Below are 26,056 nucleotides of genomic sequence, written 5' to 3'. Positions count from 1 at the left end.
ATCCCAGTGGTTGGACCGGAGTTCAAGTCCCAACACTCACAACATCTGTCAGCCCAACTCCAAGAGAATCAGTGCCCTCTTCCGGCCTCCACAGGCACACATGTGCAGAACATTTACACAGACGCATGCATGCAGATGCACACACACACACATAAATAAAAAAAGGGAAAAAGTTGTGAGAAACAGATGCGTCTAGAAAGAATCCACATGACGCAGTAATTTGGAACACCAGTGAACCAGTCTGCAGAGAAATCTTAGGGTGACCGACAAAGTCACCACCATTGGGCATCTTTGACCCCCAACTCCACAGTGATCACCTCTACTGACATGTCAGCCTCATCCCGGACGTGAGCAATAGTAATTGGTCTTTTTCTCCATCCCGCACACGACTTGTCTTTTTGGGGTCCAACATACACTGGAATTGGACAGATCTTTTTTATTGATATTCTTTAGTCCTCCTTCCAATGAGGGCCGGAAGGTTTGAGGGTCCCTAGACCCTGATCCCACACGAGTACAGAAGAAATGGCAAAGAGGATACAGAGAGCATGCCAAGCCCACGACACACGGAGGCTGGAGTGAAGTCTTCCAAGTACAGTCTGTCCCCAGCACATTTCATGGCCCTGGGTTAAGAACAAATACATGGGGATCGGCCTGCATGAGGTGTCATGAAGAACGGAGGCAGCAGGCACTGGTGCCTGGGCCGCGGCCAGTCCACAGGACCTCGGCTGTGGGGGCGGGGCTGGAGTCCCAGGGGAGCCACAAACCTCAAATGCACCCCCACCTTTCCCAAGCTGTCTTATGGATAGGGTGTCAATGCCAATGCCCGAGGTACCAGAAGACGGCGAGACCAGCCTCCCAAAGGTGTATTGCTAAGAAATGAGGCTGGTGCTAGAGGTCCCTGGTACACAAAGTTGCAACAAAGGAGGATTAACTGGTCCCCCACCCAGCTCTTGGGACAGGGGCCACCTTGCTTAGTGGTCAGGGTCTTGGTAAAGTTAATCAGCAAGGGCTCAGGGACCTACCTTGGCAAGTACCCAGGCACGCACTGGAAAAAGAGATCTCAGGAAACGCCTGCCGCCACGGCCTGAGATCTCATGTGGATAAAAGATGGGAAGGGAGCTAGAGCCAAATAGAAGAAGAACAGCGGAAGGTTCTGTGTGGACAGGCTCAGTGGCATACCCAGAGCAGAGATCCTGCCCTTTCTAGGATGGATGTTGTCATATCACTTCTGAAGCAGGGATTGTTTTTTAAGATCAGGAGTCAAGTCAGGGTCAGAGTCAGGACAGGGCTACTTGCTTCTCTCTTCAACATGTCCGGTGGGCTGCGTGGCAGGTGATGGTCACTGTGTTACCTGGTGGTACAAACAGTGACAGTTGGAACCTCATTAGGAATAACCACCGGTAATTGAAAGCACACTGCCTCTATGTAAGAGTGTAAGCAGCTGTGGTTGATGCGATGAGGAGACTTCCCAATAATGACCCATCTGAAGTACCGGATATGCCTTAAATATATATAACACATGTATATATATATATATATATATATATATATATATATATATATATATATATATATATATATATATATATATGTATGTGTGTGTGTTATATAATACATATATAACATATCACACACACGCACGTGTGTATCTGAGGGTAGGCTCTTGCGCCACGGCATGTGTGCAGAGATCAGAGGACACTCTGTAGGAGCCAGGTCTTTACTTTCCACCACGTGGGTCCCAGAGGTGAAACTCAGGCTTGGTGGCCATCGCCTTTCCCGGCTGAGCGGTCTCTCCGGCTTCTCTAATCCTGCAACCACTGCTGCTTCTCCGTTTACATACCTCACTCGCCTTTATGTGTCCTTACTAATCCTCACTGTCTTCATCTTCCATCTCAGTTTTCTGGGGTGCTCCTGGGGTGGAATTATAACATGCTTGCATGCCTATAGTAACAACCGTCTCCATTTCTTTAGTGCACAGATGAGAAAAGTAACCTCGCAGTTCCTCGTTGGCCATCACCAGGTGGCAAGGTGTGAACTGCAGCCAACCTACCATTTTAGACTTTTAACTCTCTGGGGTGGGAACCATCTCAAACAATGTATTCCCCCCACCCCCAAGGCTGGAGATGGAATCCAGGGCCTTCCACGTGCTAGGCAAGTGCTTTATCCCTAGCTCATCCTTCTATCCTTCTAGTTGCAATACGCCACATCTGCGAACTTGTCTTGAACTCTTTCCTTCCCAAGGCCAGTGTCCCCATGTCCCCCCTCCCCCCCCCCGGTTCCTCGATCGGAAAAGGCCGGTGCTACACTGCACTGGTCAGTCTGCAGTGTCAGGGACACCAGATGCCTTCTCAGTCTCTCTTGACCCCAACGCAAGACTTGAAACGTTCACATTTCAGGGCTAACTGCCCGTCTCGGGGACCTTTCTCGCCGGTCCCTCACGCTGCCACACCTTACCCCAACCCCTGCCCCTGCTCCCCACCTGATCTCTTTGGCTGCGAACAGACGTTCGGTTGCTGACAATAGACATTCTTCTGCTGCTGCTTCTTGGGAACTTCCTCGGGGGGTGGACTGAGAGCTCCACAACAAAAGCAGCAGCAGCAGCAGCAGCAGCAACAGGTCAGAAGGCAGCAGAGGATGACGAGTGTCTGCAAGACAGGAGAGAGGCCATGGCCTCCCCTTCATCCTCACACCCAGGAAGCGACAACAGAAGCATGGGTCTTGAGAAGAAGGCAGCCCTCCCTCCCTTCCTTCCTTCCTCTATTGAACCAGACAGGATCTTACTGTGTAGCCCAGGCTACCCAGTGCCTCTCAAGGGCTGGGCTCGGAGGTGTGTGCTACCACAGCTGGCTTGATCTTATTTTATGTGTGGGTGTTCTGTCTTCATGTATGTCTGTGTACCATGTGCATGCCTGGTGCCTGCAGAAGCCAGACAATGGCTCTGGATCCTCTGGGACAGGAGTTATGGAATATGAGCTACCACATGAGTGCTGAGAATCAAACCCAGGTCCTCTAAAAGAGCATAAAATGCTTCCCGCTGTGTTGTGGAATATTATTTTAAGGTGTGCTACATTTGTGTATGCTATGGAACATTTATTTAGTGATGCACAGATGTGTTGCATTCTTTTATGTTGCATTTGTTTAACTCTGTGAAGCTGTGTTACTGTGTCTGTCTAAAACACCTGATGGTCTAATAAAGAGCTGAATGGCCAATAGCAAGGCAGGAGAAAGGATAGGCAGAGCTGGCAGGCAGAGAGAATAAAGAGGAGGGAAATCTGGAAGGAGGGATCAAGGAACAAGAGAAGGAGAAGAGAAGGACATCAGGGGCCAGCCACCCAGCTGCATAGCCAGCAACAGAGTAAGAAAGTAAGATATACAGAAATAGAAAAAGGTAAAAGCCAGAGGCAAAAGACAGCTGGGATAATTTAAGAAAAGCTGGCAAGAAACAAGCCAAGCTAAGGCCAGGCATTTATAAGAAAGAATAAGCCTCCGTATATTTATTTGAGAGCTGGGTGACAGGCCTCCCAAGAGAGTAAAGAGTGAAAACAACCCAAACACAGCTGTGAGCCATCTCTCTAACCCCCTCCAGCTCCTTCCTTCCTTTTTGAGGGAATAGGAAGAATGGTGTACCTTGAACCAACAACTGTTGGCTATAAAATAGTATTTGACGCCTTCTTCACCAAAATGATCAAGCAGGTATATTCCCAATGAGCCATGTTGGTCGTAGATCTTCTTCTTGGTAGGGTCACTGAGTACAGCATGGGCTGTGTTGATCTCTTTGAAGAATTCTCCTGCTTGAGTGTCCCCCGGATTCTTGTCTGGATGATATTTCAAGGCCAGTTTCCTATCCAGGCAATACCCAAAGGACAGTGGGGAGGGTAGGAGGTGACTGAGGTAAGAGGATTAGGATGGATGGCAGAGCTAGGTCTTTAGAGGATGCAAGGGCTACAGGAGATGAGGTAAAGGATGGAGGCAAGGTCTATGTGTCTTCCGGTGTCAGTGAAGAAGGGGTGGCCCTCTTTGGCCAAACAAAAGCTTCTTAGGGTTTAAAAAAGGAGGGTCCAATAACGGTCAAGGGGTTGGGGGGAAATACCAGGGTTGAATGAAGGTGAGGGTCTGAACCTGTAGGCTCTCTTGATCTCTTCCGGCTGGGCACCTTTCTTTAGTTCTAGCACTGCATAGAGGCTGGTTCCAGTCTGGGACAGTCGCCGGGCTGTGTCATCTGCGTGAGGCATGCTCTGGGCCAAGAGGACAAAATTACAAAGGCAGTCGTCTGTGGCTCCCCGTGACTTGAATCGGAAGAACGCAAACGTGAAGGAGGATACATCTTCCCCCTCACATTTCCCGGTGTCCTCCGTGGACCTCACAGTCTAGAGAGGTAGGTCTAAGATGACAAAAAGGCTGATTTTGTCCAAAGCTCCTTCACCTGAAGTAAACAGCCCGACACCTGCCCAAGCTGGTGGCTGGGTTTGAAAGACCAGGGTAGCCCAGCCATTCAAAAGGGGGGTGGATCAGAAATCGAGAAAAGTCACAGCAGCGGGGGGCGGGGGGGGTGGGGGGGGGTGGGGGATAGGGGGGTAGGAGGTAGGGGGTGGGGAAGGGAGAGAAGAACCAGCCAGACCCAAGCCCACCTGTGGGGGTGGGAGAGTGGTCGGGTTCAGGATCAGGACCCCAGCAAAAGACTTGCTTTCCCCTCAGCCTCTAACCATCTCACCTCTACCCCTCAGAGCCCACACTAATGAGGACAGGAGGACTCCCTGGACAGTGGAAAGCCTACAGAAGCTGCTGCAGGGATACACTCTGAGGGATGAGGTCCCAAAGGAGTGGGGCTGAGGCCTGGGGGGCCCCCCAGGAGGAACCAGGGCAACCACATGTGTTGAGACAACCTAGCCTTGTGTCGACTCCCCCACCTGGCTCTTTACCTCAGAACTGGTCTATTAAGCCAGGTAGACCTCACACAAGTTTCCTTCGTCCTGGGGGGTGCGAAGCTCCATTTTGCCGCTGGTTCCGTGGCCAACTGCGCTTGCGCACTTTGTAGGCGCAGCGAGTCGTTTTTTGGCACCGCCCAGCAGAACCCGGTGGAGAGCTCGGTCCCGGGCCTGGGACTTATTTGGCACCAGAAGCCTGACCCTCGGGCCCCGGGCTGGGCAGTTACTTCCAGCCCCCAAGGTAGAGGCACAGCCTCTTCCACATCATCCCTCTTCTCCAGGGAGAGTCCATGATCATCCCGATCACCGTCATGGCTCTTCAACTCACTCGGGAAAAAACAGTGGGCTTGGTGACCCGGCGGATGAGAGGTATGGGCAGGGATCGTCCTCAAGAGTCGTCACTTGGTCCGTTTCCCCCGCCCCCCTTACCTCTAGAAGCTTGTCTACAAACGTTGAGACTCACCTCAGATGTCAGATGTTCGGGGAAAATCAGTCCTCCGCCCCCCGGGAGAGTCTCATCGAGGCACTGACCCCCGCCAACTGTAACCGATCGTTGGCACCCTCCCTCAAAAATGACGTTTTTGGGTCCTTTCCGAAAGCGCCTTCGCTACTGTGCTTCCGTAATAAGGAGATACCACAATGTAATTATCTAATCTAGATTGTATATTGAGTTGTTACTTGATAGTATATTAATTAACCCTTTTCACGAACAGGCTCACAGACGGCCTGGAACAGATTTCTGATTTTTGTCTAAGGATGGAGTAGTGGAAATGGAGCTATCGAGTCAAACGGAAAAGGAAAAATTTAAACGTTTTATGTGGTGTGTGTGTGTGTGTGTGTGTGTGTGTGTGTGTGTGTGTGTGAGAGAGAGAGAGAGAGAGAGAGAGAGAGAGAGAGAGAGAGAATGAATGACTGGCTTGTGGAGGTCAGGGGACAACATGTGAGAGTCAGTTCCCTCCTTCTGTTAGGCAGGTCCCAGGGATTGAGCTCAGGTGACCCTGCTTGGTGACAGGCACCTTCACCCAGTGAACCATCTAACTGACCCTGAATATATACATATTTTCCCAACTCAGCCCTTTTTAGATGTGCACGCTTCCTCAGACAGGCTGTTAAACTGGGTTCTCCTTCTCCCTCCTTACGTCCTAACCTTCACCGTAATCTGTGTCTTAGTCAGGGTTTCTATCACTGCACCAAAACACCGTGACCAAGAGGCAAGTTGAGGAGGAAAGGCTTTATTAAGGCGGCTTGCACATCAGCATTATGTTCATCACTGAAGGAAGGCAGGACAGGAACTCAAACAGGGCAGGACCCCAGAGGCAGGAGCTGATGCACAGACCATGGAGGGTGCTGCTTACTGGCTTGCTCAGCCTGCTTTCTTATAGAACCCAGGACCAGCAGCCAAGGGATGGTACCACCCACCATGGGCTGGACCCCCCCCCCCCATTGATCACTAAATGAGAAAATGCCTTACAGCTGGATCTCAAGGAGGCGTCTCCTCAGCTGAGGCTTCTCCCTCTGAAGACTCTAGCTTGTGTCAAGTTGACACACAAAACCAGCCAGGTCATGTATATGCATCATTATTTTCATATTCATTTCTTTAATGTCTGACTTTCTCCATTGGCAGTGCCTACAAGGGCAGGAACCTTGTTGGTTTGTATCGTCAGTACCTACAGCTACACCTGGCTCATAGCAAGGGAATTAATGATTTGTTGAATGAACTAAAGCTAAAGGCTCCCTCTCTCAGGGGAATGGAAGCTTGGAGACTGGTCAGCAAAAATTCCCTGGGATAGGAACTGGAGAACTAACTGCCCAAGATGACAGACAGTATCCTCCCTCATATGGTTCTAGAGGCGAAGATGTGTAGAAAGGAACAGAGAGGACAGATAGACAGGGTTTCTCTGTGTCGATTTAGAGCCTATCCTGGATCTGGCTCTGTAGACCAGGGTGGCCTCAAACTCACAGAGATCCGCCTGCCTCTGCCTCCTAAGTGCTGGGATTAAAGGCGTGCGCCACCACCTCCCAGCTCCTCAGCTCTTAATACAGTTCCTGGGATACTGGACTTGTTCATTGACTGCAGGCTAGTTGAATGAAAGAGCACTCTGACCTCGGCCACACCCCTTAGAGATGGCATGATCACATCCCTGCTTTACAGAGGTGAGCCCTGGGAAGAAGTTAGTAAACAGACTTCACATCTTGCCAGAGGCTCCAGAATGTTACTTTTTTGTTTGTTTGTTTTTTGTTTTTCCAGATGGGGTTTCTCTGTGTAGCTTTGGCGCCTGTCCTGGATCTCACTCTCTAGCCCAGGCTGTCCTCAAATTCACAGAGATCCGCCTGGCTCTGCCTCCTGAGAGCTGGGATTAAAGGCATGCTGCGCCGCTGCCACTGCCGCCACCACCACCGCCTGGCCAGAATGTTACTTTTTATCCATCATGCCCTCTGACATTCGAGTTCATCACAGTCTGTCGCCCTTGAAAGAGCCTGTGAAGCCCTGCTCTGAATGAGAAGATACTGAGGATAGCCAGCTGCAGAGCATTGGAATAGAGCAGGCCAGAGGGCCTGGCAAGCTGTGACCTGAGGCTTCTAGGCTCTGCTTTCCAGAAAACACAGCTCTTTTGATGGTTTCTCACGAGCAGGTTTTTTTTTTTTTTTCTCACCCCATCACTGTAGTAGGCTGAGCGTGCAAGTCAGGCGTTAGATCTCAGGATCTCCATTCTGGCTCTGATTTTAACAAGCTGTGTGAACAGATCCCTTTGCCTCTAAATTTCTTTTTCTTCTGCTGTAAAAACCTGAGCTGCCCCACAGGACTGATTCCAAAACTTTAATTAAATCTAGTTGCAAAAAAAAAAATTATTATTTTAGAAGCCAAGCATGGTGATGCACGCCTTTAATCCCAGCACCTCGAGGCAGAGGCAGGCAGATCTCTGAGGCCAGCCTGGTCTACGGAGCAAGTTCCAGAACAGCCAGGGCTACACAGAGAAACTCTGTCTTGAAAAACCTAAATATTAGTGATGATGATAATAATAATAATAGGAAAAGAAACAACAAAATAACCTTGTCAATGAATGATCACAGGTTAAAAATTCTTGAGTTCTTTGTCTTCCCATAATGCCTTGAGTCAGTGAGCTTACTGTATCCCCACGGCCATTTGGTCCTTTCTGGAGAAACCGTGAAACATCCCTTGTTTATCCACAAACAAAAAACACTAGTCATAGGGCTAGAATACACACACACACACAAGACAGCAGACACTGGCATATTTGTACCTAAAATACCATGCTCTGGAACATATGTAATTGGAGAGAGAGAGAGAGAGAGAGAGAGAGAGAGAGAGAGAGAGAGAAAGATCATAATTTGTCACATCTAACAAGCAGGTTGGAGAATTACAGTTTTAGAGCTGGAAAGGAGTATGGAGATTTAACCCCAACCTGTTCATCTCATTTCCTAACTGAAGCAGTTATTTCTGGAAGAGAAGGACTGAGCTGCTGCAGGTCACCCAGTGGTGTCTAAACTCACTCTCCTGACCCCAAGTTAGCGTCTATGCAATGGCTGCCCATTATGGTTTCTGCCCTGCGTTAGTCAGGATGCTTTCTCCAGAGGAGCGGTTCTCAGCCTATGGGTCACAACCCCTTTGGGGATGGGGGGTGACTGACCCTTTCACAGGGGTCAGCTAAATCCATTGGAAATATCAGATATTTACATTGTGGTTCATAACAGTAGCAAAACTACAATCATGAAGTAGCAATGAAAATAATTTTATGGTTGGGGTCATCACAACATGAGAAGCTATTTAAGGGTTGCAGCTTTAGAAAGGTGGTAAACCACTACTCTAGAGAGACAGAACTGATAGATGAGAAATCTTAGAGTGGCTTACAGGTTTTGGTCCAACTCTTTCTGTAATAAGCACGCGGACACCAATGAGAGTGGAAGAAAAAGATGTCAGCCGGGTGGTGGTGGTGGTGGTGGTGGCACTTGGGAGGTAGAAGCAGGCAGATCTCTGTGAGTTCGAGGCCAGCCTGGTCTACAGAGTGAGATCCAGGGCAGCCAGGGCTGTTACACAGAAAGTCTGTCTTGAAAAACAAACAAACAAAGATACTGAAAACTTTGATACCCTGTGCAGTTTGTATTCTCATTTTATACTCCAAAACCACAGGTGGGGTGACCAAGCAAGCAGGATTTTACAGAATGGCCGTGGTTGGGTTGCTAAGGGCAACGACCCATTATTTCAGCTGTTCCTCCAGGTCATTCTGTTTCAGGTAGCGAGTGAAGCCAGGCTTGATAAATAGGTCGTACAAGCAGTGCTGTGAGGGAACCACTAATAAATCAGTATCCACTGATAAATCAGTATCCAATGATTGGTCATTTCTACTTTATTCTACTTCACGACTATCCTAACATTGGCTGTCTCGGGATGCAAAGTCTAAGAATCCAGTTGAGTCCATGAGGCTGGTGTCTCAGCTGGTCTTCAGTATACACCAGAATCCTAAAAAAGTAGACTGTACTGCCAGTGAAGGAATGGACTTGCCAGAGAGTGAGGGCAAGCAGGCAAAGAGCAAGAGCTTCCTTCTTCCATGTCATTTTATAGGCTGCCACTAGGAGGTTTGGTCCAGGTTTAAGACGGATCTTCCCATCTTAAGAGATCTAGATTCGGCATGGGCTTTTCTCACTTCCAATGATTCAATCAAGAAAAATTCCTCCTCTGTCTGGAAGAAAATTAAAAATAAGTAAATAAAAACCAAAGAAAGAAAGAAAGAGAAAAATTCCTCACAGGTGGGTACCCAGCAGCCTGGGTTTTAGTGAATTCTAGATGTGATCAAGTTGACAATCGAGAACAGCCACCACATATCCCAATTAAAAACTACATCTAGCGGCTAGAGACGGCCCAGTGGGTAAGAGTGCTTGCTGATCTTCCAGAGTCCTGAGTTTGGTTCTCGGCAGTTCTGTTGGGAAATTTATGACCCCTTGTAAGTCCAGCTCCACAGAATCTGATGCCCTCTTCTAGCCTCCGTGGCCACCTGCATACATGTGGTGAATACACACATACACATAAATAAAATCTACCTCTAGAGACAGATTAAAGCTGTGGGTATTCATGTTCTCTCGTGGGTGATGATGTCTGTCTTCCCCTTCGGATTCCCAGAAGGCATGTGTACTCCAGGGGACAGGAAATCCCATCAGCCCAGCTTTGTCCCTCTGTCCTCCCAAAGCTGGACATCTCAGGCTAGGAGGCAGAGGGTTTCCAGTCAGAGTGACTGCTTCAAGTCTCCGCCCTCTGTGACCCCAGCCATGGCATACCTGATAAGGCAAGGGTAACAGCATGCCTGCTTCATCTCAAGGGGACGACTGTAGCTAGAGTTTTCCTGCCTTGCCCACAGTCAGGACAAATCTTTGTCACCCGCCCGTCCCACAGCCGCTCAGACCCAACCAAGTAAACACAGAGACTTATATTGCTTACAAACTGTATGGCCGTGGCAGGCTTCTTGCTAACTGTTCTTATAGCTTAAATTAATCCATTTCCATAAATCTATACCTTGCCACGTGACTCGTGGCTTACCGGCATCTTCACATTGTGCTTGTCCTGGTGGCGGCTGGCAGTGACTCCTTCTGCCTTCCTGTTCTTTCTTTTCTCTTCTCTGTTAGTCCCGCCTATACTTCCTACCTAGCCACTGGCCAATCAGTGTTTTATTTATTGACCAATCAGAGCAACAGATTTGACATACAGACCATCCCACAGCAGACAACAGCTTCTACCTCTTTGGGTTGTTTCGACTGAATTTTTTTTCCCCCTGAGACAGGGTTTCTCTGTGTAGTTTTTGGTGCCTGTCCTGGATCTTGATCTGTAGATCAGGCTGGCCTCGAACTCACAGAGATCCGCCTGGCTCTGCCTCCCGAGTGCTGGGACTAAAGGCATGCAACACCACTGCCTGGATTATTTTTTTATATTATTATTGCTACTATCATTGTAATGATTCTGTACTGTCTCCTCCCCCACTTCAAAAACAAAGAAGTTGCTTTCCATCTTGTCGAAAGAAAGAAAGAAAAGAAAGAAAGGAAAGAAAGAAAGAAAGAAAAAGAAGGAAGAAGGAAGGAAGGAGAGAGAGAGAGAGAGGGAGAGAGAAAATCAAAGACTCTTCTCTGAGATTTGCTTATTGTCCCTGGTGTCTTTCTACCCACTTTATGTGTCCTTCTCCCAGGTCCTTAGGACCCCATTTCTTACTCCCCTGCCAGAGTGCTTCAGGCTGGCAATGAATTCTGCATCTCAAGACCAGCTTACCCTCTCCAAACTCAGTGTCTTCCATCGCCCACAGTCATCTAGTCTCTACCACATTCCAGTTGTTCCTCAGCTGTTTGCTGCTCTTGGTCCATGAATCTCATGAAATCTCTAATTATCAATTAACTTATTCAAGAAGTATCTACTAAGTACTGCCAATATGCCTGGGAGCTTAGGTACACTGATAAATGGCTGAAGTTTTTTAAATGTTTAAAAAAGATTTCTTCATTTTATTTTATGTGTGAGTGTTTTGCCTGCATGTATGTATGTGTGCCACATGTGTGCTTGGTGCCCATGGAGGTCAGAGAGGGCATAGGTCCCCAGGGACTGGAGTTACAGATGGTAGTGAACCGTTACATGGGTGCTGGGAATCAAACCTGGGTCCTCTGCAGGAGCGACAAGTGTTCTTAACCACTGAACCACCCCTCCAGTCCTCCAAAGTCCTTTTTAATAGATTTTTTTACATGTGTGTGGATGCCTGAGGATGCCACAAAGGGCATTGGACCCCCTAGAGCTGGAGTTACAGGTGGCTGTGAGCTTCCTGACATGGGTGTTGGGAACCAAACTCTGGCCTTCTGCAAGAGCAGTAGATGTTCTCACCAGGGACCATCTCTCCAGCCCCCAAAGTCCTTGTCTCATTGACTAGTCTCAGCCTCGAGAGACACCCATTAGCTCTTTTCACATGTATTTATTGAGTGCTATTATGTCTGGCCGGTCTAGATGCCAGGGATAAAGACAAAACTCTTAGGCCCCTCAGGGCGGCTCATGGGTTAAGGTGCCAAGCTCGATGACCTGAGTTCAATTCTGGGTGCCCACACGGAGGAAGGATAGAGCTGACTCCTACATGAACTCTACCCTCCACCTCTGCACAGTGGCACACGTGCATCCACATACATACACACAATAAATAAATATACACATTTAACATACGTGTGTATACACATATACGCTCCAAAGCTCATGTTCTCTTTTGGAGCATTTTGTTTAATTTTTAAAGATTTACTTTTAATCTTTATTCATGTGTATGTGTGTGTGCATCTGTGTGGGTATGTGCACATGAGTGAACACAGGTGTCCCAAGAGGTCAGAAGAAGGTACCAGACCCACTGGAAATCGAGTTACAGAAGCTGTGAGCTGCCTGATGTGGGTGTTGGACTGAACTCAGGTCCTCTGGAAGAGCAGCAAGCACTCTTAACCACTGAGCCGTCTCCTCATCATCCCGGCCCCCCCCCTTTTTTTTTTTTTGAAACAAGGTCTTACTGCATAGCCCTAGGCTGGTTTTGAACTTGTAGAGATCCAGCTGAGTACTGGGATTAAAGGCAAAAAAGCTTTGGTTTTTGTTGTTTTGTTTTAGTTCTAGTTTTTGGGACAGGATCTCACTATATAGTGAGTTCCAGGACAGCCAGGGTTATAGAGTTCTGGAGGCAGAAACAAAGCAGATCTCTGTGAGTTTGAGACCAGCCTGCTTTGTCTCTGCCTCCAGAGTGCTGGTATCAAAGGTGTGTGCCACTATATCTAGCTAAAAAGCAAAACAAAACAAAAAAAACTCTTTTTCTTTTGCTTTGGTTTCTTGAACTAAAAGCCATTTTTCATGTTTATTTATTCTGTGTGCATGTGTTTACATGTGTGCATGTGTTTACATGTGTGCACGCACCTCTGTGGAGGTGGGGACAACTGGTAGCATTTGGTTTTCTCCTTTGGTCATGTGGGTCAGGGATTGGATTCATGGTGTCAAGTATGGCGTCAAGTGCTTTTACCAGCTGAGCCAATACGCTGGTGATCCCAGCACTCGGGAGGCAGAGGCGGGCGGATCTCTGTGAGTTCGAGGCCAGCCTGGACTGCAGAGTGAGTTCCAGGACAGCCAGGACTGTTATATAGAGAAACCCCGTCTGGGGGTGGGGGGAGATTGGGCAGATGAGGAGGAGGCAGTCAGCAAAGTAGGGGGAAAAAAAAAAGAGAATGGGAGCCAGGTGAAGAAGAATCAAACAGTGTCCAATAACAATTACGGTTCAGGGGATAGGCAGTAAGGAAGAAAAAGTAGCGTGCCAGGAGAGTGTTGAGTGTGAGACCTGACCTAGTTAAGAGCCGGGGGAAGACTCCCTGGGGCAGAGGAGACATTTCAGCTGCAGGCTCTCCTGTTCTCTTTATTACCCACTAAAAGCCCGCCTCCTCTGCCCCGCTGCTGTTTGGAATGGCTTAACTGAGAGCCATGTGGCAGCCGCTAGTGGGGTGCTGGGGCACAGCATGCTTAGATTGCAAATTTTGCCTGCGCCCAGCTTTAATCCTGACTTCATTGCCTCCTCTCCCAATGGGAGCTGGTTCAGGGTGGATTTTTAACCTGGATACCCCTGCAGCTTCTTCCAGGCTGTTCTGACAGAGGCCCTCTGGAATCTGGCCCCGAATCGTCCTCCTGGGGACAAGCCTCTGGGACTAAGAGGTGACCAGTGAGTCACCTTAGGGAAGATTGCTAGAGGCAGAGCACGGCCAGGTCGTAGGACATGTGGATGAGTCGATATCGCACTGGTTTAGCAAAGGACCATAGAAAAGAACTCTAGAAATCACTAGGAGGGAACCTTGTCTATCTCCTTCAACACCAATCCCTAGCAAGGGTGGTCGTGGATGGCGGTAGGAGGTGTTGTGTAAACGTGACAGTTCTGTAAGGGGACACCAGCTTAAGACTGGCCTTCCCACATCCTCTCCAGGTGCAGCACGATCCCCCCAGGGCTGTCGTTCATAAGGACCCTTTGCCAAATTGCGGTAGGGCCTCTTGGTGACTCCCGGAGAAGCAGGCATAAACAGGGGTTTTAGTGCCCTCCTTTCCTTACGTAGGTTCCCAAGCGGAGGCAACTTTTGGTCTTCCCACTGCCGGCACTCCGGGCTTCTGCGGGCGGCGCGTTCGGCAGCCAGACACACAGAGAGGCTGTCATCCATCCCCTCCGACGTTCCTTTCACTTCCAGGCCTGCCGGCTTCCCACCCGGTGGCGGGTCGGGCACGTGCCAATATCCGCGCCCCCTCCTGGGCAGTCGGGGATGCTCCGCGGCGCTGCGGGCTGCCCAGGAAGGGAATCCCAGAGGAAGCCATTGTTGTCACGTCCCCTGTTGTCGTCATCGGCCTAGGCGTGCCTAGGAGCCGGTTCCCCATTCTGGAGCTCGCCCTGGCCACTGGGGGCGACTCCGGTCTCTGGAGTGCAGGATGGCTCTTTGCCCGCCGTCCCCCCCCCCCCGGCCCCCCAGCACCAGCGCAATTGGAACCAGGGGAACCCCAGGGCAGGCAGAGAGTTTAGAAAACCGACGGCGCTGGGTATGATGAGCCCGGGCGCTGGCTTAGCTGAACAGGGACGTGATGTCCACTCTGGCTCTGACGTGGGCCAGCAAGGTGACCTTGGCCCGGGGCTTCCCCTCGGTTTGTCCTGAGACAAGAGCTGAGGCCCCCAAGACTGTAGGGGAGATTGGGAGGCGAGAGCCCCCTTTGGCTCAGGCACGGGTGCAGAGGAGAGTCCGACAGTGGCCTCGGGCGCGCGTGGGCGGAGGCCCGCACCAAAGGCATGCAGACCCTTTTCTGCACTCACTACCATCCCTTCGCGCATGCCACCCCGCAAACCTGGCGCCAGCCTAGCCGCACTCTCCCCCGCCGGAACAGCCAGCCCGCTGCCCTGCCGGTTTTGCCTAATCCGTTTTAAGCCTCACCTCCTCCGCGAAGCTCTCCCGGGTTAACCCCATCACTTCCAGACACTGGCGTGTTCACGGTTTCTTTGATTTTTTTCCTTTTGGTTTGGTTTGGTTTGCTTTTTTGGAAATGCACACGCGATCTCATTGTTTGGAACAAGCATGTTGAGGGCAGGTGTCGACCCCCGGGACCTTGAATTCAGAAGGCTCGCTGTGTTCCAAAGGACGCGATTGGTGGGTTTAATTGCCTGGGCTAAGTACCCCCCAGCTGAGAATGCTCAACCCAATTCCTCTCCCCTTTTCGTCCCGCAGTGGCGGCAGGTGTGAGGAGTAGAGAGCACTGAAGGGTTGAAGTTTCGACTCGAGCTTTGGCCGCCGACGGCTGTAAGTCACTCCTTTCTCTGGGTGTAGTCTTCCCCCAAAAGAGCACACCAGACGGTGTTACAGTACGCAGGCAAGCCAGGAGTCGCGTGCTGGCGAGCTGAACAAGCAGCCTCCCTCAGTCAGCAGTGGCTGGTGACCCTGAGAGGTGACAGTGCACTCAGGCCGCCCCGGCCAGCCTCTGTGAGGGGATCAGAACCCACTCCCTTCAGCTGCTAGCCCGCCGGCGGCGGCGAGGTAATCTGATCCAGATGGGAAAAGGATGGGGCATTTGTTCCAGGTCACATGACCTTGTGTGGGTCTAGGACTTAGTTTACATATCTGGAAAGTGGGGATAACATATGGGTTGAAGGACAGCAGAAAGGTTTTTTGTTACCCGAAGTCGCCGTATAAAAATAAATGGTAATTAGCGGTACAGTGCTTGGGAGCAGATTTTGCTCATGAATTCCTATTCCAGAGCCTCCACAGTGGGATTTCTGGCTGGAGTCCGTGGAGTTGTTTGGGAATGTGTCACCGCTCACCCCAGATTCTCTCTGTTTCTCTCCAGATCGATTTGGCACCTGTTTCTGCCTCCGCGTGGGGGCCAGAGCCACAAAGTGATTGGGTGGTGGGACGACGCCCCTAAGCCCTCTTGCGTAGGGCAGTGTCTCTTCCAAAAGTTTGGTGCCAGAGGGGTCCCCGGGTGAGAAGAGCCAGGCTAGGAACTGGTGGGCGGGACTCGGGCAAGGGAGGGGCTGGGGAGATGGAGCGCTGGCTGGAACCCCAGTGTCAGGCAGGGCACCGTGGTGGTTCCCGCACCCCACCCCACGATTTGGCGCGCGGCGGGGGGGGACCGGGTGGACGGGTCTCTGGTTTAGGGGCGGGTCCTGGAGGCGGGTCTTAAGTGTGGGAGAGAGAGAGAGAGAGAGAGAGAGAGACTCCGGAGCCTGGAGGCGGGGTTTGGGGAGCTCGCCCCACGTGGGGCGGGGCTCCCGCCGCCGCGGGCTCTGCAGTTGGGACTCGGAGCGCCACAGTCGCCGCAGTTCCCTCCACTCTGGTGGCCCCACGGCCCTGCGGGGAGTCCGGGTGGTCCTCGGGCCGCTCGGATTTGGCACAAGGCCGGGCCCGCCTCTCCCCCTCCGTGCGGCCTAGACGGCCGGGGCAGCGGGGACATGGAGCCTTCTCCCGCCACCGGAGGCTCAGAGACCACCCGCCTCGTGGGTGCGGGAGAGCGTAGCAGCGCCGGCGGCGGCGGCCTGCGGTTGAAGAGGTAGGACAGACCCGGGCTGGCTCTCAGCCCGGGGCCACCGGACTCATGCCATCGGCCCATTTCGTTGTCTCCCTCTGCGCGGGCCCGGCCCACCTCCCCAGCGCCCCGGGGTCCCCAGACTTGGCGAGCCGATCGGCCGGCCGCAGCCCGCCCCCGTCCCCGGCTCGCCTCTGCCCGACACCCCATTTTCTCGAGGCCAGGTGCAGCAAGTCCCCTGCCGCGGCGCCCCAAGCCGCCCGACCCCTGCGCCGCCTCCGCCGCGGCCCGGGCTACGAGCGAGCAGCCGCCGCTCCGTCGGACCGAGCGGGCCAGCTACGGCGAGGTCCGCATTGCCCCTTGAGCCTCGCCTCCCGGCCTCGGAACCCCGGCTTTAGGCCTCGGGCTCGGGGCGCCCCATCCAGCGGGCGGCCAGTGGTGGGCACCGGCTCCGGGGATCGGCTCGGGCTCAGCGGGCGGCCGCGAGGAAGCGAGGGGGCGGCGAGGAAGGAGCAGGTGCGGGCTGGGCGGCGGGGGGTATTCCCGGCTCCGCACAGACGGGGCCGGGGGCGGCGAGGTGTGAAATGAGGCGCCGAGCGGCCGGGACAGCGGGCCGGGGGCGGCGGCAGAACCTCCCCCGCACCCTGCGGGCCTCCCGCGCCCGCCGCCGCCGCCGGCTCCGTCTGCCCTGCCATCTCGGAGCGGCCACGGCGACAGGCCCTCCCTGGCCACCTCCGCTAGCCATTTTGTCTGACCGTCCGTTTGTCTCTGGAATTTGACAGGGTCTCTGGCTTTCCGTTCTTCCATCTCCCTCCATCTATTTCCCTCCCAGCCCTCTCCTTTTGTCTCCGTTGTGATCTTCTGTGTGTTTCCAGTTCTTTCCTTGGGAGGGGGGCCTTGAACCTGAGTGGGTGGGGGGAATGGGGTCAGAACGAAGGAAGGATTCTCTCTGCAGGGGACTGCAGTGGTGGGCAGCTGTGGGGCTCCAGCTGGGGCCCTGGCATCGCTTCCGATACCCTTTGGCTTTGCATCAGCCCCTCTCACTTGCCTAAGGAATTCTCCAGGCCTCACTGTTTGCCCCCACGCTATATCGTTTTTGTTGTTTGTTGGGGGATTTCAGAAGGCCAGGGAGGAAAACAGCCTCCAGCCATGGACAAAATGTAGCCACCCTCCGCACCCCAGCAGAGAGGCCCCTTTAGTGCCCACTTGATACCAAACAAAAGGGCAGCCTGTTGATGGGTGGCTACAGCCATGGCTGGTCGTGTTGCGTCTTATGAGCCCGCGGAAGGCGGCTGGCTACAGACTCCCAACTGCCCAGCATCTGTTTCCTCTTCAGATTGCATCTTCATCCCCTGGACCATTTTCATCCTCATATGACCATTAGTCACCAGATCCTGCGGGATTTTCCGAGGCCCTGCCTGTTTACCTGACCCTCCTCGGATGCCGTGCCTGGCAGAGCATCCGGGCAGACCCATTCTAGACTCTTCCATGTCCTCTGTCCCGCACTCCACCATCAAGGTCATTTCAACATGAAGATATGTGCACGGTCCACCAGTGGACCCCTCCCTCAAGCCTCTTTCCTCCGCCCTTCATCCAGCACCGTGCTTACACTCCAAGCTGCATACCTTGTCATTATAATTCCACCTGTCAGGAGCATCTTCTATGACGTGTGTCTCCCTCTGATACCCTCTACATCCCATTTAAGTCAGTCACTCCCCCCCTCCGTGCCCCAAATTGATTTGTTTAGAAACCCCCCCCCCAGCCTCTCCCTGGTAGAAGCCATATTATGCATTTGTCTCCCACCAGGCTGGGGTCCCTTGTGTTGGCTACTGCTTGCCATTCCTTGTGGAACGAACAAAGAGGGTCTCTAAAGCCACTGTCACCTCCCTGCCTCTCTCTTCTGGGGACACCAGAATTATGCACACTCATTCTCAGGCTAGGAAGGGGCTTTTCATTAAGAAATACACCTGCCTTTCCACTCCTGAGGTTCCCCCATAACCGCTGGATACCCCCAAACCTCGGCTCACCCCTTCAGCACTGTTCTCTGTAGTCCCCTGGCTGCCAGCGCCCCTTCCCGTCTCCTGCTGGGGTCATTTTCCCACAGGGATAATGTCACTCCTGTATTTCAGGACCGTCTTCTGGGTTGAGGTCCTTTAATTTGTCCTTAACTTGCTGGGGTACCGGAAGGACAGTGGGGGCCATGAGAATTGGGCTAGAGCAGATCCCAAACAGAGTCAGGTGGAGTCCTACCTGTGGTGTCCCTGGGTAAGGCCCCGTCCCTATTGTCAAGGGACGTGTGGGCATACTGGACTCCAAATCCATTGCTGTCGCTACCACCCCAGATGTAGCCGCCAGGAAACCCCCCTCCTGTGACAACCCTGCTTGCTCCCCTGGTCTGTGTTCAGGGCTAGCCTTCAACTCTTGATCCTCCTGCCTCAACTTCCCATGTGCTGGGACTGCAGACATGAGTCATCACGCCAGTTTCTACTCCCCTTTCAAAGCACCTCACTTGTATCTCCTGGCTTGAGAGGAAAGGACAGTTAGGATGTGGGAACCGAGGCATTGGAGCAAAGCTAAGGAGAGATGCATGAAGCGGGTTTGTGTGTGCCATGCTCTCACACCAACTTTCTTTCGTGTTCCTCTGGCGCTTTGACTGTCTCTGTCAAAATCCCCCCATTGTTCAAGGCCTTTCTCATGTGGTTTCTGTGATCTCCTCCACTAGAACTCATTTGAGAACGTCAGAATTCCTCCGGCAGCAACATCTGCCTTCTGCTGTGTGTCATCGTGTCTAGTCCACATTTGTTCCATTCACCAAGAACTCACGTCATTCAGGAGGAGTGGCCGTTGGTTTTCCGGTCCTGGGGTGCCTCTCGTAGTATAGGATTTGGTCAGTACCTAGTCTCAGCTCCACCACCTGCCAGCTGTGCGGCTCCCCCCGGCTCTCTCCCTTGGGCGGAGATTTCACATCCATCCGTTAAAACATTAGCCTTTACTTTGCAGATATGGGAGCCTGTGACCCTGTGTATGGAAGGAGAGAGAGCCCCCACATGCCCGCAAAGCTCCGGGCATGACTGGGTCTAGCAAAGGGGCAGAGGTGGGCCCATCTGCTCAGGCAGGCCCCGGGTCCGTTCTGGGCTCAAGCTCGAGGGTGAACATGTCTCCCGCCTCAGTCTTTTCACAGAGCCCTCCGAGCCCCTACCTGAGGAGCCCAAGCTTGAGGGGATGGCCCGCCACCATTGCCATAAGAACGCCCAGGCGCAGTCGGGCCTTTCCCCCGAGAGGCTGCGAGCTCGGAGACAACTGTATGCTGCCTGTGCTGTGTGCTTAATCTTCATGGCCGGGGAGGTGGTTGGTAAGTTGGGGCGGGGGACACCCCTCCAGTCCATATTCTGTACTTCCTAGGCCAAGCAAGCAGGGAAAGAGAAGGGCTGGGAGGGACTAGCAAGGACAGAACATGTGGGGGGGACGGGGGCGGAGGGGGGGGATTCAGGATGAACCAGCACGGCGTTTGTGGGGCCAGGCTCTGTGTGAACTGGCATTTTAAGAACCCTAGTCTCGCCGGGTGGTGGTGGCGCACGCCTTTAATCCCAGCACTCGGGAGGCAGAGCCAGGCGGATCTCTGTGAGTTCGAGGCCAGCCTGGGCTACCAAGTGAGTTCCAGGAAAGGCGCAAAGCTACACAGAGAAACCATGTCTCGAAAAACCAAAAAAAAAAAAAAGAACTCTAGTCTCTTGTTATGAAAATCAAATATATTACTGTGGAAAGACTAGAAAAAAATGACCTGTAATCAGACGGGCGGTGGCGCACGCCTTTAATCCCAGCACTTGGGAGGCAGAGGCAGGCGGGTCTCTGTGAGTTTGAGGCCAGCCTGGGCTACACCAAGAAACCCTGTCTCGAAAAAAATAAAAAATAAAACAAGTACTTGTAATCTTATCGCCCGAGTAAACCCCGGTCTCTTTTTGGTGTGTCTCCCCCCCCCCACCCCCGCTTTCTTTTCCACACCTCACATGCTGCACATTTCCTAGGTGGGTATTTGGCACACAGCTTGGCCATTATGACCGACGCCGCTCACTTGCTGGCAGATGTAGGCAGCATGGTAGCCAGCCTCTTCTCCCTCTGGCTCTCCTCTCGGCCAGCCACCCGAACCATGACCTTTGGCTGGCACCGCTCCGGTAAGGCCCTGCGTGACTCAGTGCCCACCCCAGCCCTGCCCGCGTCTTAGGGCCCTGACCTGACAGCCGTTCTTCCCCTGCAGAGACTCTGGGGGCTCTGGCCTCTGTGATCTCCCTCTGGATGGTCACCGGCGTCCTGCTGTACCTGGCCTTCAACCGCCTGCTGCATAGTGACTACCACATCGAGGCCGGTGCCATGCTGCTGACCGCCAGCATCGCTGTCTGTGCCAATATGCTGTATGTGTCCCAGGGTGGAGTGGGCACCAAGTGGGGTCTAGAGAGAGAGGCAGGGCCTTCTTCCAGCATAGTAGAGCTTCACTGGGGGTACCTGGGGGAGAGACAGTCAGCCGGGAGACACTTGCTGAGGGCTTACTGGATAAGGCCCTACTTTTATCAGCATGGTCTATCTGAGTCGATCAATCCATGAACACTAGTTTTACTTCCCAGTATCCTGTAAGAGATGTGCCAGGGGGCCAACTGACGAGTCACACAGCAGGGCCAGGGCCCGAATCCCCACCTCTGGCCCCATGTCCAGTATCTTTTGCCCCTGACAGCATAAGTTTTCTCTGAGATAGTGCTAGATTTCTGGGATGGGAAACGGGTGGCGGTGGGTGCCGGAGGGGAGGCCAAGAACGGGCCATCATCTGGCTGAACCTCTCTCCTTCTCCTTCAGAATGGCCTTTGTGCTGCATCAGACTGGGCCTTCCCACAACCATGGATCTAGGGGTAGAGGGTACGCGCCACTGGAGGAGGGGCAAGAACAGGCCATCATCTGGCTGAACCTCTCTCCTTCTCCTTCAGAATGGCCTTTGTGCTGCATCAGACTGGGCCTTCCCACAGCCATGGATCTAGGGGTAGAGGGTATGCACCACTGGAGGAGGGCCAAGGATACCCCCTGTCCCTGGGAAATACCAGCGTCCGGGCTGCCTTTGTGCATGTACTGGGAGATCTCCTTCAGAGCCTGGGGGTCCTGGTTGCCTCCATCCTCATCTACTTCAAGGTACTGTCGTGGAGGCTGCCTCAGTCTCCCCTCCTTATTCTGCATCCCACCCCCTTCTCCTGGCACCCTCTGCTTTATTCACCTCAGCTTCTAGCTTCGCAGAGCCTCTCCCAACTCTGGGTCATGTCTGCTTCCCCCTCCGCGAGAGTCTCAGGATCCCTTCAGGTTCCGCTGGCCAACATGGCCCTAGAGCCTTCTCTAAGAGGTATCGCTCTCTCTACAGCCTCAGTACAAGGCGGCTGACCCAATCAGCACTTTCCTCTTCTCTATCTGTGCCCTTGGGTCCACAGCGCCTACCCTTCGAGACGTGCTCCGCATCCTCATGGAAGGTGAATTCAACACTGGTGCTCCCGCCCCGGGGGCTCCCTCGGCACCCGCCCCTTCTCTAAAACTGGGAGAAAGTTGCTTCAGGAGGGCTGTTGCCAGAAAGAGGTCAACAGGGTGGGGGAGAATGGGACTGGGAGAGTGGAGTCGGGGCGGGGGCAGGGGGGGGGCGCTGCTCCTGGACGGGCCCTGGCGGCAACACGGTGGCATTGGTTGCAGGTGCCCCTCCCAGCATGGGGTTTGAACCTGTAAGGGACACACTGCTGTCAGTGCCCGGAGTCCGAGCGACCCATGATCTCCACCTGTGGGCCCTGACGCTTACTTACCATGTTGTCTCTGCACACCTGGCTATTGGTAAGTCAAGGCTAGCCCAGGCCCCTCTGCTTCTACCTGTGGCGATAGCCGGGCTTGCTTACCATGTCGCCTCTGCACACCTGGCTATTGGTAAGTCAAGGCTAACCCTACCTGTGGTGATAGCCTGGCGTGTTGAGGCATTGTTTGTTTGAGACCGAGTCTCACTACGTAGCCCAGGCTGTCCCTAAGATCGTCCTGCCTCAGCCTCCTGAGTGCCAGGATTTCACGTATGAAATACTCTTCCTGTTTTGGTTTTCTTGACCTCTCTCTGTGTCTCTCTGACACACATTCGTGTGCATACTCATGCACACACATACTCTGGAGACAAGCAGGCGTGGGCACTGCAATACCGTTTCTGAAGCCTCATGGGGACCTGGTGCCTTTAAAATGTTACCAGCACCTGAAGGACGTAGTTTGGTGATTGTGGCGGGCGCCACGCAGCAGGGTATCACGTTGCTATTTAAAGTGGTGATTATGAAGCCTGTATGGCAACTAGGGAAAATGTTTGTGGTATAATACTTGAGGAGGAAAAAAAAAAGCTGAATATAAATTATATCTACATTATGATTCAACTATTAAAATATATATACAGTGACTCATGAGCTGACAAAGGGTTTTTGAGTCTCTCCCAGATGCAAGAAGCAATCAGAGGCATGCAATTTGGATGCCAAAAATATCATAACTTGTGGGATGTTGGATGGTTACTCAAGAGGGACAGTGGGGCAGGATACTTAACATCTGGCTTGTCCTGGAGAGACGGTGGTGTGGCTGCTGAACTGTCAAGCTGTATATTGATGCCCAAAGGCAGACAGGACTAGGTAGCTGGGCACAGTCTGACATGTTAGCATGGCCCACTGGAGGGAATCTCCCTCACGTTTTCTTTACAATTTTACGCTGCTCCTGTAATGCAGTGATGCGGGAGGAAAATGAAGAGCCCTGTTCAGTCCTTTGGGGCTGTGCTGTGCTCGGCCCCTCCGCTCCTTATCACAGCCCTGGGCTGTGCCCGGCTCCCCAGGGACGGAGCCGCCTCTTATCGCCCTCCCACAGACTCCACGGCTGACCCTGAAGCTGTCCTGGCCGAGGCCTCATCGCGGCTCTATTCCCGGTTTGGATTCTCCAGCTGCACCCTGCAGGTGGAGCAATACCAGCCTGAGATGGCCCGGTGTTCGCTCTGCCGGGAACCCACCCAAGCCTGAGCCTCGCCCCACCCCTCACCCCACTGCCAGGCCCAGACTCAGCCATGGACTCTCAGCACCTGCCTCCCCATCACAGAAGGGACCATCTTCTCTCCACCTTCCACCTGCCAAATGCCCCAGCCCCAGCCCCCCGCCCCCGTGGTCAAGACCAAAGTGTGTGTGTGTGTATATGAGAGGAAGTCGGGGGAGGGGAGGATCAGACTGAATAAGTTGTAAGCAGTTTAGGGCTGTGGGCTGTGGGAGCCCCACCATCCACGCTCCACATGGCTTCGGAGAGTCATGCTTTCTGTGAAATTCATGTGTCCTTGTGGCAGGCTGGCTGGCTAGCTGGGGACATCTGCCTGTCTGTGTGGTGTTCGTGTGCCTATGCCTGGGGAGGTCATCAGGGGCCCCCTCCCCACGTGATCCTTGCTCTGTCTATGCAGGGGCCCCGCAGCCTGCACTTTGTTCCTGTGTCCCAGCCCTGTGGTTTTGTCTGTTGTGTGTGTGTGTGTGTTCTTTGGTGCTGTGGCCTTGTGTGTCTTTGTACCTGTGTGGCTGTGCTGGCCTCTGAGTCTGCTCTACCTGTATATCCATTAAGGGGTCTGTCTGTTCATCCCTCTGTTGGTGCTGTATCCTTGGCTTCCCCCCAGTGTGGGGGAGGACCCCACTGCAGCTCCACCAATAAACTTGTATCTAACTGCATGTCTGGACTCTGACTCCTCGGAGGTGGGATCCGGAGGGACCGCCCGCAGCCCTCCCGGCCCCGCACAGCGCATCAGCTTCTGTCCCTGTCCTTGGATAGAGTCGGATGGAGACCACCAGCCTCTCCCGGCTTTCCAGCCCCAGCTCTTGACTCAAAAGAGTCCCTTTGTGAGCAGGACAGGGCTGCAGGAGGCGATCCTGGAGAACATTCACATTTAAGAGCTCCAGCAGGCCAGGCCACGTTCCTGTTAGTGGGAAACTGGAACTTTCCTGTGGGGAAAGGGGATATGTTACAGGGCCCGTGTGGGCTTGGTCCTTGTACTGTGTCTGCAGGGCTGGGAAAGACAGCAAGGTGTGGGTGTATGAATACCAGGGCTTTTCTTCACTCTTACTCTCCTGTCTTAAAAACCATATATTTCAAAGACTCTTACAAATATCTCTCTTCTCTGTCTTTCTCTTTTTGTTTTTCAAGACAGGGTTTCTCTGTGCAGCTCTGGCTGTCCTAGAACTCATTCTGTAGACCAGGCTAGCTTTGAACTCAGAGATCCACCTGCCTCTGCCTCTTGAGTGCTGGGATTAAAGGCATGAGCTACCCGTCTCATTTTTTAAAACAGTCTCATGTAGTCCAGGCTGGCCTTGAACTCGCTGTGTAGCCAAGGATAACCTTAAACATGTCTCCACCTCCTGAGCACTAAGATTGCAAGCATGGGCTACTATAAGTTTTATGAGGTGCTTGCCAGGAATCAAAACCAGGGCTTCATGAGTGTGAGTCAAGAACTCTAATAACTGAGACACACACACACACACACACACACACACACACACACACACACACACGGGAAGCGGCGGGGTGTCTCAACTTGTATAGCTGACCTTGAACTCTTAATCCTGATTCTGCCTCCCAAGTGCTAGGATTATAGTCTTGAGCCACCATATCCTGCTAGCTCTTAAAAAAGCAAACTCTTTACACTTTGGTCTTAGACCTGTGCTTGGGAGCAGCAGGAGTTAGCTGGCCCGTCTTCCCTGGGTTGATATAGTTTCAGCCCAAAGCCCAGTCCCTGGTCATTTTCATTGGCCCATTCATGTTTCTGTGAGCCTTTCACCCCATAAGGGAAATACTTCATCCTAAAGTTATTTTTACTGGGGTTCAACACAGGGGAAGTGTTTTCTGTACTTACTCCCAGGAGAAACTGCTCCTCAGTCCCCCTTGTGTGCATACCAATATCTACGTAATAACATAAATGGGATCCTTTATAGGCACCACGGTGTCAGCTGCTTTGACATGTGTCCTGGACACATTTTCCTGCAGCAACACACGGGTTTCATGACATTTTTCAAGATGAGGTTTATGGACGTGTTGACGGTAGGCCTTCTCACTGACGGACATCCAGCTGGGAGCCTGGCCCGGCTGGGCACTTAGCGGATGGCAGAAATGGCTGCTTTGGCATTAGAGCTGGGGGTGGCGGGCCGGGGGTCCACCCACTCAGGCACGCTGCGGGGCCTGCCCCAGCTGCTCTCCATGCATTGCTAGCTCCTGACACTTTCTCATTTTCCGTCTCATTGATTACAGGCCCCAAGTGACGGGGTGGGGGTGGGGAGAGTGGGGAGGAGGTCCTAATGATCACCCCCGCGAACACCTTTAATCTGCTGCCGCCTGAGATGCCGGATACAGGAGAGAGGGAGCCGAATGCTCAGGACACGAAGAGACCGTGTATCCAGACTGGCTACCAGTCGAGGGTCTGAAAGGACTCACTGAAGTCTTCTGCCCGTGACCTGGGTGATGGTGGGACAGGAACACGGCCTAGCCTTCTCTCCCACCCCAGACCCTTGAAGCGCTGGCCTGTGCTCCAGCCACCTGCTGC

At 52.8% G+C, this 26,056-nt stretch overlaps 2 protein-coding genes across 12 annotated transcripts; one reads left to right on the top strand and one right to left on the bottom strand.

Annotated features, from left to right (window-relative positions):
* Nucleotides 1-400: 400 nt before the first annotated feature.
* Nucleotides 401-19,297, bottom strand: Dnajc5g (DnaJ heat shock protein family (Hsp40) member C5 gamma). 7 transcript variants are annotated; one of them, XR_005089754.1, is made up of 6 exons: nucleotides 4,920-5,139; nucleotides 4,091-4,235; nucleotides 3,628-3,815; nucleotides 2,480-2,645; nucleotides 1,023-1,351; nucleotides 401-620 (listed from the first exon to the last, which is right to left on the bottom strand). XR_005089754.1 is itself a non-coding variant. In XM_037198094.1 (6 exons), exons 2-5 carry the CDS (start codon nucleotides 4,230-4,232, stop codon nucleotides 1,865-1,867), a joined length of 543 nt encoding a protein of 180 aa, XP_037053989.1. In that variant the 5' UTR covers nucleotides 4,233-4,235; nucleotides 4,920-5,139; the 3' UTR covers nucleotides 401-1,351; nucleotides 1,841-1,864. The 7 variants fall into 7 exon arrangements, 6 of the variants coding, with proteins under 6 accessions (XP_037053989.1, XP_028731521.1, XP_037053990.1 ...); XM_037198094.1 differs by adding an exon at nucleotides 1,841-1,911 and having other exon boundaries at nucleotides 401-1,351; XM_028875688.2 differs by adding an exon at nucleotides 1,841-1,911 and having other exon boundaries at nucleotides 401-1,351; nucleotides 3,628-3,841; nucleotides 4,120-4,235; nucleotides 4,920-5,075.
* Slc30a3 (solute carrier family 30 member 3) lies at nucleotides 5,091-24,194 on the top strand. 5 transcript variants are annotated; one of them, XM_037198089.1, is made up of 10 exons: nucleotides 5,181-5,294; nucleotides 15,171-15,242; nucleotides 19,635-19,816; nucleotides 20,490-20,636; nucleotides 20,720-20,873; nucleotides 21,310-21,369; nucleotides 21,438-21,636; nucleotides 21,860-21,965; nucleotides 22,180-22,314; nucleotides 23,362-24,194. In XM_037198089.1, exons 3-10 carry the CDS (start codon nucleotides 19,687-19,689, stop codon nucleotides 23,508-23,510), a joined length of 1,080 nt encoding a protein of 359 aa, XP_037053984.1. In that variant the 5' UTR covers nucleotides 5,181-5,294; nucleotides 15,171-15,242; nucleotides 19,635-19,686; the 3' UTR covers nucleotides 23,511-24,194. The 5 variants fall into 5 exon arrangements, with proteins under 5 accessions (XP_037053985.1, XP_037053984.1, XP_028730509.1 ...); XM_037198090.1 differs by lacking the exon at nucleotides 21,310-21,369 and having other exon boundaries at nucleotides 5,091-5,294; XM_028874676.2 differs by lacking the exons at nucleotides 5,181-5,294; nucleotides 15,171-15,242 and adding an exon at nucleotides 16,158-16,488.
* Nucleotides 24,195-26,056: the final 1,862 nt, after the last annotated feature.

The sequence above is a fragment of the Peromyscus leucopus genome, chromosome 22 (assembly GCF_004664715.2).
Source record: "Peromyscus leucopus breed LL Stock chromosome 22, UCI_PerLeu_2.1, whole genome shotgun sequence".
In the NCBI taxonomy this organism is placed as follows: domain Eukaryota; kingdom Metazoa; phylum Chordata; class Mammalia; order Rodentia; family Cricetidae; genus Peromyscus; species Peromyscus leucopus.
Note: the sequence above shows the minus strand (reverse complement) of the source record. Positions and strands in the feature narration are given on the sequence as shown.